At 41.2% G+C, this 13901-nt stretch overlaps 1 pseudogene and 1 gene segment (V, D, J or C); one reads left to right on the forward strand and one right to left on the reverse strand.

Annotated features, from left to right (window-relative positions):
* Nucleotides 1-10276: 10276 nt before the first annotated feature.
* Nucleotides 10277-11872, reverse strand: LOC144579147 (heterogeneous nuclear ribonucleoprotein A1-like; annotated as a pseudogene).
* A 428-nt stretch (nt 11873-12300) lies between these two features.
* LOC103787848 (immunoglobulin kappa variable 1-6-like) lies at nt 12301-12816 on the forward strand. The segment is given in 2 exon segments: nt 12301-12381; nt 12506-12816. Coding segments are annotated over 2 exon segments (366 nt in total).
* Nucleotides 12817-13901: the final 1085 nt, after the last annotated feature.

Here is a 13901-nt window from a genome sequence, read left to right on the forward strand (position 1 = left end):
AGAAGAAATTGGAAATGAAATAGAAGAATTTACCTGCTCAGTCAAGACCACTGATTGCACCAAAAAACATCTAAGGCAAAAGAAAGAGAAGAATCTTTTTGATTAAGTGAAAAAGAAAGTATTTGCTGCTAAATTATTGCATATATTGAGTATGCAATAATTAATAAAGCATATGCTCAATATGCTCAATAAATAAAGCTTATATTGAGTATGCTTTGAAACAAGAGCAACCTCTTTAAGCTGGCATATAGTTTCAAGATACAATAAAGGAAATTTGTTTGAAATAAAAATTCCAACTTGTGGTCAGAATCACAACTTAACAATTAAAGAATTTATGGCTTTTATGGAGACCTTATTTTAAAAACAGGACTCCTTTCCTGGGCAGTGAGAACTGACAGGATATCTTAGGGAAGATAAAAAACATATACAACATAGAATGTTCAGAGAGGCAATGGAATTATTGTTTCACCTTGTACTTTAATTGTGGGTGAGCTGGGCTCCGCAGAAAGATTAACATGCATGGGGGAAAGCCTTCGTGCCAACACAAGTGTCCACTAATCTCACATCTAAGTGTGTACATTATATATTTTTCTACTTTTCCATAAAAAAGAAAAACAATAATTAAAAATTTAGAAACAGATTCAGATGAGGAAGATCTAGAATAGGATCTTGAAGAACCAGAAAAGTCAGGCCTATAAACAAGCATGTTTCTCCCAAAGATTAGAAAGATTTTTTTTCTCAGAAACAGCACACATTCAAAGAGCCCACTCGGAGGCCCCTGTGTATAGAATATTCATTTACAAATGTATGTTCTAGTGAGGGAAAGTTTGTAATTAGTGAGATAATGCAGCCAGCACCAATCCAAGGTGCATGGGAGTCAGAAATTCAATCCAGAGGACCTGGAGTTAACACAGAGGGAAGCTCGCCATTCTGGGGGTTTGGTCTCAATTTTCACCCAAGAAAATGCTCACTTTTTTTTGTTTTGTTTTTTTTTTGAGACGGAGTTTCTCTCTTGTTACCCCGGCTGTATTACCCAGGCTGGAGTGCAATGGTGCGATCTCTGCAACCTCCACCTCCTGGGTTCAGGCAATTCTCCTGCCTCAGATTTCTGAGTAGCTGGGATTACAGGCACACGCCACCATGCAGCTAATTTTTTGTATTTTTAGTAGAGATGGGGTTTCACCATGTTGACCAGGATGGTCTCAATCTCTTGACCTTGTGATCCACCCGTCTCAGCCTCCCAAAGTGCTGGGATTACAGAAAATGCTCACTTTTAATCAGAAAAATTAATCAATGAGGTCCAGGTGGAGAACTGGGCTCTGTGACTCCATCTCATCCATAGCAATGTGGGATTGAGCTATCTGGACTAAACCTACTCAACATGGTTGGACACACTTAAAACATGAACAAGCTTAAAATCTACATGATGCTGACATCCCAAGGGGCTATACTCTGAAATCAAAGTGGTGAAAAATAAATGATTCCAAAAACTGAAAGTGGATACCAAGCACAATCAGAAGACAATCAAATTACCAGCTACAAAGAAGCCTCAAAGTATGGTGGACTACATAGGGCAAGGTTTCTGTGTCTGAGCTATGCAGGTCAGAAACAGGCAGGTGGCTTTGGTGGTGTGGTGGCTCTGCTCCATGAGAACACTCAGGTGGGCAGGAGGCGTGACCACCCTCAGAGCACAGCCTTCCTCCTTCCTCACAGTTGATTCCCTGACACTCATCCTCAGCAGCAAGAGTGGAACATAGTGAAGAGGAAGCTGTTCTTCACTATGATCATAGAAACTCAAGCTTTTCATCAGGGATAAATGTTCTTTTGCATAAAGGACACATTTGTGAAATTTTTCGCTGTGTGAATCTCATGATAAACTCACATTTTTGTTTGTTTTAATTTGAAAATGTATTTACACATTATTTGGAAATAACTTGGAATATACAGTCATATTTTGGCAGCCTGTTTGAAGTTGTCCTTTTTTATTGATATTTACTACTCAAAAGTCGTCTGTAAAAGACTTTAATCTGTGACTAACATGCTTCCTCTGAAAGGAATCTGTCTTATTTATCTCTTCAGACACTTTTTAAGCTCTTTAATTCGACTTTCATTTTTAAGATATTCAATGTATTCAGTTTATGTATTATTTATGTAAATGAATGAATTAGTTATTACTATCACAAAATAAAAAATCGTATATGTTGCTATGTGAAGCACCTGCCCCTAGATGGCAAGCAAATTCAATAAAGAAAAAGAGAGTGCCATGAAGTAATACTGAGAATGTAAGGGTGATGGTGTCTCACTGTCAACAGGGAGCACTAAGGCTAGAACAGGGTCTCATGCGTGACCTAGAACACCAGAGAGGAGCTGCCAGGGTGCTGACTTGCAGTGAGAATCCATTCTGAGCTCTGTACTCTGAGACTGGAAGCCAGACCCTGACCACCAGTGTAGCTGCAGGATATGATTGAAGTAGATGGGTTAAAAGAAGTTCATAAGCATGAAACCTCATCCAATAGAACTGGTGTTCTTATCAGAATAAAAACCAGAGACCTCTCCTCTTCCCTATATCTCCCTCTCTCTTACCCATACCCTTATCCCCATCCCTCCATCATTGGAAAGCACGGGCAGGGCTTCTGGGAGAATAATGATTTTTCATAAAAAGAGGGAAGGTGAAGAACTTTGCCCTGCATTTTCTCCTGGAACAGTTACCAGAAGACATGAAGCTTAGAGCACCTGCAGCCCTCTTGTGACCATGAGGCATTGACCCCAGACAGAAAAGCCAATGTGGTCAAAGTGACAAGGCTGAAATATAGAAAGAATCTGGAGCCTTTCTGACTTCAGCAAGCTGCTGCATCAACCCTCAATGCTCCAACTCTCAGAATTTTTCTCATTGTTTAAGCCATTGCTTTTCTTTCTTTCACTTGTTTCTAAAATTATCCTAACTTATCTATAAATGACACTTAAGAGAAAGAGCCTCAGTGGGCCATGAACTGGCTCTTTAGAATAAGAAATGCATTATTATATGTTTGGGGTTTGTAGATGTCGTAGGCGGGAAAAGCAAGAACCAGAATAAGTGATGTCCTCCCCTGACATCTTGGTGCTTCTATGTTCATGGCTAGGAAAACCCAAACAGAGTTACAGAGTTTATAAATTCTGCTCTCTTCTTGTCTTTCTCTTTTTATATCTTAAGCATGAACATCCCATTCTTGACCTTAATTCCTCCCTCCTTTAAAGTCATGAAATTAGGTTTGTGGTCAAGAAACAGACAAAACCATTTGGAGAAGACATAAAATCTGGAGATTGTATGCATCTCCTCAACACCACCATAAAGTTTACAGGATTCCCCCTTTTTCTCCTGGGGTTTTTGGAAAGAAGATTCTGATCGCTCCAGTCAGGTTTCAATCAGAGCTTACATTTGGAGGGATTACAAAGAAAGGCTTCCAGGCAGTTAATGCTGGATTCAAAACAGAGTAGCAGGAGATTGGGTGGATTCCCAGCATGGAGGAGGCCAGGGTGCATCCTGGGAAATGCCATGCATGTGGGAAAAAAGGACGTAGAACTCAGATCTGTGGCCACAGTCTTCAGTGCCAAAAAGTGAGACCCTTACACAAATGGGGCTCCAAAACAGCCCAAACTAAAAGTGTTATAGTCAACTGTCATCTAGTTTATCTTTCTAATGCCACACATAAAAAGATAGGCAGAAATTTTTCCAGTAAAAACAATGTATAGGAAACCTAATTGCCTTTAGTGAAACACTTATTACTTGTAGAAAAAATATTTAAAAATTTGATTTGAAAATTATATTTGGCTACTAATATCTTACATACTCTCTTTAGTCTAAGACATTAAAGCATGCACAAAAAGGGTCCTGGGTGTGTGTGTGTGTGTGTGTGTGTGTGTGTGTGTGTATATACACACACACACACACACACATATATATATATATGCATATTCTAAATTTGGAAGAAGTATTTAGGGTTGGTGTAGCAGCTTGGTGACAAGAGAAAGGCCCCAGATTCTGTTTACACTTCTGCTTTGTCACCTTGACCACTTTGGATTTTCTGCCTCATGGTCTCTACAGGGCTGCAGTGACTCTGAGCTTCATATATATATACACACACACACATATACATATATGTGTATATATATATATACACACACAAATATATTTTTATCTAATAAATAAATATACATACATATATATGTTTATATAGATGTATATTTATTTCTACACATTCACACACATATACTTCAAGGTACATCAACTGGTTAAATCCTCAGGGCACCTTATGATATGCATAGTTCTCTAGGTTCACAGGTAAGGAAATCAATTACCAGACCTCATGGGTGGTGTGCCCCAAGTCACATGATCAGCACATGTGGGGCTAGGATTTCGCCCAAGTCTGTCTGACTTTATTATATTCCTTCCACGCAGTCATTTTCATCTTACAGTTGAGCCCTCAGCCTGTAATAAGGGAGAAGATGGGAAGACACTGTAGGGACAGTGCAGAATCCACAACTTCCTGCTGCGTCTGCCTCACACTATGCTGACCTTAGTTGTAAACTAAGCCCCTTTGCAGTTTCTCCTAAAAAACACAAGTCTGTCAATGCCTTTACCAGCTGTAAATGATTTTAATTTGGACTTATGTGCAAGGACACTTCTTGCTTTTCTCTGACCCCTTATACCTCTCCTGTTTCTCTTACAGTTTCTTTGGCTCAATCTGTTCCTCTCAGAATGTGTTCTGCAAGTTAAATTTGCCCTCCTAATATAAAAAACAAAACAAACCTACAATCCCCCTTTCTCTCATGTGCTGTGAGAGCTGATCACTAGGCTCTCATGTACCCAGCTTGTTCAAGAGCCATTCAAGAGATTTGACCCAAGACATTTTAGGAGAATTCTTAGATTTCTGGTGCTGCACCGCCCCCTCCCCACTAGCCCACAATAAGATGTTTTCTGTCTCTTGTGAGAATTCATGGCAAATGCTTACAAGATTTTCTATTCTTGGGAAAACAGAGAACCAGGCACTCAGGAGAAAAACAAAACAAAACACTTCTTCCTCTTGCATTAGTATTCTATTACTGTTGGAACAAATAAATATGACCTCACTGGCTTCACACAACACAAATGTATTATTCTATAGTTCTGGAGGTCAGAAGCTTTGCTGACTAAAATCACAGAGTGGGTAGGGCTGTACTCTCTCTGGGGGGCTCCAAGGGAGAGAATCAGATACTATGCTTTCATCTTCAGGTGCCCTCACATTCCCAGCTTCATAGCCCCATCCTGTCTCACCCCAGCATTCCTCTCCATTGTTCTACCTTCTGTCTGGCTGTGACCCTCTCACATTCCCTATTATTATAAGAACCCTTGTGATTACATTGATCTGATCCAGAGAATTCAGGATACACTCATGACCTCAAATTTGTTAACTGAATCACATCTGCCAATTTCCTTGACATATAAAGCGACATTACTAGATTTCTGATAGTAGGACATGAATATCTTTGGGACGGGGAGCTATATTTGCCCCTCTCTTACCATCTGCACAATTGTCCAACCCTAAAGCTGAATGAAAACTCACAGGACTTATTTATGGGGCAAGAGAGCAAGAAATAATTTGGGACTGGAGGATCCTCTGACCTGTGGCTTTTAAGAGTGGGGGAAATTTACTCCACTGCCTCTAACATGGTCTACATTGTACGTATCAATTTTCAACTTTATTTTGTGAGTCAGAAGAAAGGAATTATTGCATAATTTTTTAAACTTTAGGTTCTGGGATACATGTGCTGAATGTGCAGGTTTGTTTCATGGATATACATGTGCCATGGTGTTTAGCTGCACCTATCAACCAGCCATCTAGGTTTTAAGCCCTGCATGCATTAGGTATTCCTCCTAATGCTCTCTCTCCCCTTGCCCCCTAACCCCCCACAGGCCCTAGTGTGTGATGTTCCCCTCCCTGTGTCCATGTGTTCTCATTGTTCAACTCCCAATTACAAGTGAGAACATCTGGTGTTTGTAGTTCTATTCCTGTGTTAGTTTGCTGAGGATGATGGTTTTCAGCTTTATCCATGTCCCTACAAGGACATGGACTCATTCTTTTTTATGTGAACATAGCATTCCATGGTGTATATATGCCACATTTTCTTTAACTAGTCTATCACTGATGGGCACTTGGGTTGGTTCAAAGTCTTTGCTATTGTAAATTATGCTGCAATAGACATAAGTATGCATGTGTCTTTATAGCAGAATAATTTATAATCCTTTCAGTATATACCCAGTAATAGGATTGCTGGTCAAATGGTATTTCTGGTTCTAGTTCCTTGAGCAATTGCCACACCGTCTTCCACAATGGTTGAACTAATTCACATCCCTTCCAACATGCAAAAGCATTTCTATTTCTCCACCTCCTCCCTGGCATGTGTTGTTTCCTGACTATTTAATGATTGCCATTGTAACCGGCATGAGATGGTATCTCACTGTGATTTTGATTAGCATTTCTCTAATGACCAGTGATGATGAGCATTTTTTCATGTTTCTTGGCCTCATAAATGTTTTATTTGGAGAAGTGTCTGTTCATATACTTTGCCCACTTTTTAATGGGGTTGTTTGTGAGTTTTTTGTAAATTTGTTTAAGTTCATTATAGGTTCTTGATATTAGCCGTTTGTCAGATGGATAGATTGCAAAAATTTTCTCCCATTCCGTAGGTTGCCTGTTCACCCTAATGGTAGTTTCTTTTGCTGAACAGAAGCTCTTTAGTTCAATTAGGTTCCATTTGTCAATTTTGGCTTTTGCTGCAATTGCTTTTGGTGTTTTAGTCAGGAAGTCTTTGCCCATGCCTTTGTCCTGAATGGTATTGCCTAGGTTTTCTTTGTATAAATTAAATCTAAGATAGATTGGCAAAAGGAAATTAAGTGCTTCCTGATTTTTTTTACTCATCAAAAAGGGAGAAGTAATAAGAATTCACACAAGAAATACAGCCTTCTCAAGACTAGCAATTTGTTTTCTGTCTTGGGCTGTGTCCACCAGTAAGAAAAATTTCTGTGCAGGCAGCATATTTACAGGGGAGGGAAGGAGGAAAGTGAGGCAGGGACCAGAAGATGGATAGTAAAAAGTCACCTCAACAAGCCACCTAACTCTTAGGATGACTGAAGATCAACCCCATGTGGAAATATGGGGAAAATGTCTCTGGGCTATCCCACCTGAGAGGCGAGGAAGTAGCAGTGTGTATACACCTCCTCTATGTCATTACCCACTGAGGGCTGTCTGTCTTAATCTGCTTGGTGCTATTTTAACAAAATAACTGAGCCTGGGTACTCAGAAAAGAAGAGGAACCTTTTTTCTCACATTTGTGGAGGAAGTCTAAGATGAAGACACTGGCAGTTTAGCACCCGATATCTGTGCTTTCAAAATAGAATCTTGAACAATGTGTCCTTCAAAGAGAAGGAAGGCCATGGCCTGGCATAAATGGCAGAAGAGCAGAAGATAAAGACAGACAGATAGATAGATGGATAGATAGATAGATAGATAGATAGATAGATAGATAGATAGACAACTTCAACAAGTGAGACAGACCAAGGATTCCTTCTTAGGGGCAATTGAATCATCCCAAGAACAAAAATAAAGAAAAATCTTAGGTGTCTTCAAAGGAAATTCCAGACAACTACCTTGTTTTGAGAAGTAAATAAGAGAAACATGAGAAGTCAACATGTACGTAAACATGAGAAACAAGGAGATAATTGTAGCCCAGAATAATAGCAAAAGAAGATAAAATCATGGGATGTTTGGTTCCTCTATATAAACTAAAGAATACATCTTGGCATATGTCTCTGAGTTGTTTTTCGGAAATCGAGAAACCCCTCCAAATGGATCTACCAGCACATGGATCTCAAAAAAGGGGAAACTAGAGACTGAACTATGACCCTGGTCCTGTGTTCTAAATTTCTACCTGAAGGGCCTTGAGAAAGTCACATCCATGGGCCAGAGTGAGTATTCTTTAATGCTGACTCCAATTTTTAAACAAAGCTTCTCTTCCTAAACCAATTGCACATCAGAAAAATTTTGAATCCACCAATATCTTGTAATATCTCACTAGTTCATGATATCCTGCCCTCTTAAGCCAAAACCAATATGTAACCTCTATGTATTGATTTATAATTTTGCCTGTAACTTCTGATTTCCTAAAGTTTATTCTTGCTTTAAAAATCCTTATCGGTAAGCCATCAGGCAGGTCAAAATTTAAGCGTGAGCTGCCTGGTCCTCTTTGCTTGATACCCTGCAAATAAATGCCTTCCATTTTCCTGCTGCAAACCCAGCGTGGATAATTGGTTTTACTGCACTGAGTGAGCTAAACATAAGCACTGCTTATAGTGGCATTAATCTATTCATAAAGGCAGAGCTCTCATGATTACACACTTTCCATTAGGCCCCACATCTCAATTCTGTTGCATTGGGGATTAAGTTAACAGCAGATGGATTTGAGGGGACACAGTGAAACCATAGCACTGACCAAGAGAAGGCTTATTCCCAGTCCTGTGGTTTGCCATGCATGCAGTCAGAGCTGCCTTTCTCAGAGAGAGCAGTGAGGGGCAGAGACGGTCACGTGGAATCAGCAGAAGCATAGTTAAGGGAAAAGCCTGGGTGCAGACACTGACTGATGCGTCCATCCAGAAAACAGCACCTGCACTTTCCACCTGGAGATGCATCTCTCTTAAATGGTGTTTCCTGGCAGGTCAGTTGCAAGTGAAGAAATCTGGGAAAAAACATCTCAAGATTTGTTGCATTTGTGTGGGGATTATTTCAAACTGAAAGTATTTAGAAAATATCAATTGAACAAAGGCTCTTTTCCTAAATCACTTTCTCCAGAAGGAAGCCAATGGTCATGAAAACCCTCCCAGGGAATGTTGATCTATCAGGGAATATTAACATGCACTAGAAGTTAAAATAAAAGAGATTGGAAGTTGACTTCATCCAGAATCACAGGCTATTACCTATTATTTTGTGGACCCATTTATTTTATTTTATGTCATTGACTCTCCCTAGTTTGCCTACAGTTCCCATCTCCCTCTCCCCTATAAAGGGTATAATGATTACCTGGACCTTACATGTTTATCTCGGTAAGCACTCCCCTGTGATATTTCTTCTGCATGTTAAATAAATTTGTTTGCCTTTTCCTCCTATTATTTGTCTTTTGTCCATTAATTTTAAGCAACCCTTTAGAGGGCAAAATCAAACTTTCACTTTTTACCCTACACAAGCAAGTTTCTTTAAAATTCAGGTACCCCCACCCCCAGCAGGAGGGTGTGAGCAGATGCTACACCAGTGTGATTTGGCCACTTCTAGTCAGGAATCAGTGATACTCCCAGAACCTCAGGCTGTATCTCACTGATGCTGATGTAGGTGGATACACTTCCTCTGCTGCCGAACCAGGCTGAGATGATGTGACATATAATGGGTGCAAATCTGTGTCCAGGTTTATCCAAATGCCAGTGATTTCTCCGTAACCATGGACATTTGCTTAATTGGAAATGGAGACTCTCTGTCCTGGATGTCAGACAGGAGGCTGGCATCTTGGTCAGAATGTCCCCACTTACTGCTAAAGAGTAAAAGAGGAAAGCAGCATTGATAGTGCAAGGCAGGGCCATGGCCTGAGCCGCAGCTGCCCTCACTAGGAGAGAGGACTCACTGTCCTGATCTTTCCCAAGTTCTTTCCCTTATGTGCTCTCCAGAGATCCAGGCTCCAAAGGAACTACTCCAGAGCCCCCAGGAATATACTGGTGGGCAGTACAGCTCAGAGCATTACTCATGGGATATAATATTGATCTTACTTTAGAGACAATTGATCCTTAGATAATTTCAAGTTTATCGTAATCCATGCTCCTATAATTGGAGGAAGATAGAAGTAACTTTTTTTTGAAGTAATTAGGTCTGGCATCACTAGTCAGCCCTTTCTGCTGATGAACTCTGGGAAGAATACCCAATGACAGAAAAGGAGGTAGAATACAGAGACTCCCAAGCCAAAAATAAGATGGAGCTCATATACTCTCAATAGGCCCTTATTGAGACCTATAAGTTTGCATAAATGTGGATCTGTGAGTGACATACGCTTTGAGGACTCATGCTACCATCTTGGTGCCCCTGCAGTGAATTGCTTGACCTTGTACTGATTATAAGAATGACTTAAGGTTATTATAAAATACCTATAAATGTATTTAGCATTATCTCAATAAATATTTGCCTTTTTTTTTTAAAGAAGGAACAATTTCACAGTCACAGAAATGTTTTTTTTTTGGGTAATTCCTTTTAATCGTGAACTTCAGGTCACAACAGTAACTATTAGTTCAACTACACCAAGGTTTCTGAAGACATTGGCTTCTCCACCCAAGCATGTTGTATATAAATTCCAAATAGAACCTGGCATCACCCTGAAGAAATTCTAACTTCACACTGTTGGGGAAATTTACCAAGATGGCTTCAGAGTAGACTAACTTTACACAGCACATTAAAAAAAAAGACATTTATTCAGCGTCACGATCAGACTATTACATTTAGCAATCAACAGCATGGGTGCAAAAAAAAAAAAGAAAAAGAAAAAATCTACATTAAAACCCTTTGTTGGAATGCTTTACACTTTCCACAGAACAGAAACTAAAATAACCTGTTATACAATTAGTCACAAATACAGTCCTCAAGTTTTTTGCCCATACACATGAGTATTTGTCTAAACCATGTCTTCTTTGTAGCAGCTAGGCCCTGCCACCACTATGCTTGGCTGAGTTCACAAATCTGTTGTAACCTGTAGCTTCCCTGTCACTTCTCTGGCTCTCCTCTCCTGCTAAGCTTTGTTTCCTAATTAAAATCTTCTGCCACTGCCATAGCTACTGCTGCTACTGGAACCGCCATAGCCACCTTGGTTTCATGGTTTGGCAAAGTATTGGCCGCCACCACCATAGGGGCCAGAGCTTCTGCCTCCAAAGTTTCTCCCTTCATGGGTCCAAAATTTGAAGACTGATTGTTGTAACTGCCAAAATCATTGTAGCTTCCACCACCTCCAAAATTGCCTCCATCATTACCAAATCCATTATAGCCATCCCCACTGCCACCATATCCACCACCACCACAGCTGCCACCAAAGCCACCACGACCACTGAAATTTCCTCCACGACCAAAGTTGTCATTCCCACCGAAACCACCTCCACGACCACCACCAAAGTTTCCAGAACCACTTCAACCTCTTTGGCTGGATGAAGCACTAGCCATCTCTTGCTCTGACAGGGCTTTCCTAACTTCACAGTTGTGGCCATTCACAGTAAGGTATTTCTGAATGACAATCTTATCCACGAAGTCATGGTCGTCAAAGGTTACAAAGGCAAAGCCCCTTTTCTTGCCACTGCCTCTGTCTGTCTTGATTTCAATCACTTCAATTTTTCCATACTGTTCAAAATAATCTCTTAGGTGATGTTCTTCAGTGTCTTCTTTAATGCCACCAATGAATATTTTTTTCACAGTTAAGTGGGCACCTAGTCTTTGAGAATCTTTTCTTGAGACAGCTCTCTTTGGTTCCACAACTCTTCCATCCACTTTGTGTGGCCTTGCATTCATGGCTGCATCCACCTCCTCCACAGTTGCATACGTGATGAACCCAAAGCCCCTGGAGCACTTGATGTTTGGATCTCTCATGACCACACAGTCTGTGAGCATTCCCCATTGCTCAAAATGGCTCCTGAGGCTCTCATCGGTTGTTTCAAACCTCAACCCTCCAATGAAGAGCTTCCTCAGCTGTTCCTGCTCTTTAGGAGACTCTGACTTAGACATGATCGTGGGGAGAAGAGAGACTTTAACGATGCTGCTTCGGCGGCGTCCACGGGCAGAAAGGCAGAAATGTTGCAAGTATAGCATAGCACAAAGTACTCCCCTCCCATTCAGAGTATTTTGAAGACCTGCTGATTCCACCCTTAAAGCCTTTACTTTGACTTTCCTACAGAGAAGAATATTCTCCTAAATAATCCCCATACACCAATAGAATACATTATTCTCTCAATTACTTGGCAATATTTCAAATTGTGACAATTATCAAAAAATGTTCTTTGATACAAAATGGCCCCCAGGAAGAAACACATTGAAGGCAAATCTGTGTTGCCCTGGTTTTACCTGAGACCCCGGGGACACTGCCCCTGTGCTGAGTTACTGAGATGAGCCAGCCCTGCAGCTGCACCCAGCCTGCCCCATCCTCTGCTGATTTGCATGTCCCAGAGCACAGCTCCTACCCTGAAGTCTTCTTAATAGGCTGATCACACCCTGTGCAGGAGTCAGTCCCAGTCAGGACACAGTATGGACATGAAAGTCCCCACTCAGCTCCTTGGGCTCCTGCTGCTCTGGCTCCCAGGTAAGGAAGGAGAACACTAGGAATTTACTCAGCCAGTGTGCTCAATAGTGGCTGGATTTTCAGGGAGGGCTTCTTATTACATGATTAATTATGTGGATGTTTGTGTTTATGTTTCCAATCTCAGGTGCCAGATGTGACATCCAGATGACTCAGTCTCCATCCTTCCTGTCTGCGTCTGTAGGAGACAGAGTCACCATCACTTGCCGGGCGAGTCAGAGCATTAGCAATGAGTTAGCCTGGTATCAGCAGAAGCCAGGGAAAGCCCCTGTGCTTCTTATCTATGCTGCATCCAGTTTGCAGACAGGGGTCCCATCTCGGTTCAGTGGCAGTGGATCTGGGACGGATTTCACTCTCACCATCAGCAGCCCGCAGCCTGAAGATGTTGCAACTTACTACTGTCAACAGGATTATGGTTACACTCTCACAGTGTTATAAATCATAACAAAAACCCCATAGGGAAACAGATGTGAGTCTGCACTGCCCTAACTGCTCCTCCTGCTGTCTCTATCTGCTGAGAACATTTCCCAAATTGCATCTACACTTTGAAGGTCACTGGAAAGTTTTTGTAGAAGGTACCATCAAGCTTCTTATATACCTTAACTGTCTTTACTTCTCCTCTTCCCCAGCAGCACAGACATGGCAAAGCCTCTTCTGATTTCATTAAGAACAAAAATGATCACACCTGAGGAGTCTGAGTTACAGTGTCAGTTGGAATTAATATCATAAAATTCCAAGCAGAATTGTTTTCTAAATATGGAAATGGGAGTCTAAACTAGTCTTCATACAGTCTTCAAAATCTTGGTGGCATGGGAGTGAAGATGCAAATGCTGAAAAGAAAGGATTCCCTGGATCTTGCCATAAATCCAGGGTGCGTCTACCGCAGAAGGTATAATTGCCGATCATGCGGTTCTCAGACATGTCTGGGGGTTTGGGGCTGCTGATCCTCTCTGACTGATGAATCTGCCTGATTTTCTAGGGCATCTGCTTACAGCTGACCAGTCGGGGTCCTATTCCAAAGAGACCTAGCAAAAGAGAATGATCAAAGTAAAAGGCCAATTCCTTCCAATGCCTACCTGACCCCATTTTTCATGAATCCTTCTTGTTACTTATACAACCCCTTTTACGGCCCTGTCCTTTGACTTACTGGGCTCTGGACTCTGGTTTCCTGGTTCTACCCCAAACAAGCCTCACACAGTCCCACCATTGGTGCTCCACTCTCACTGCTCCCTGAGCAGTGATGCTTTTTCCCAGATCCCTTTTGGGCTCAGTCCCTCTGAATGTGTTCATAGGACACCCTACTTCACACTCTTGCTGGAAGCACTTTTCATGTTCTGACTTATGATATAACTTACTTCTTTATGATTTTACACTTGACAGGGAGACATTAGTAGAATTTAAGCTTCCTGGGGTCAGGGGCCATTGTCTATTATTTGCATTACTGTATCCCAGTGTAATGGGAGTACCTGGCAAACAGTAGGTGCTCAATGGGGAGCACTCTTCCTAGGAGTCACATATCTAGA

This window comes from Callithrix jacchus, chromosome 14 (assembly GCF_049354715.1).
Source record: "Callithrix jacchus isolate 240 chromosome 14, calJac240_pri, whole genome shotgun sequence".
Lineage (NCBI taxonomy): Eukaryota > Metazoa > Chordata > Mammalia > Primates > Cebidae > Callithrix > Callithrix jacchus.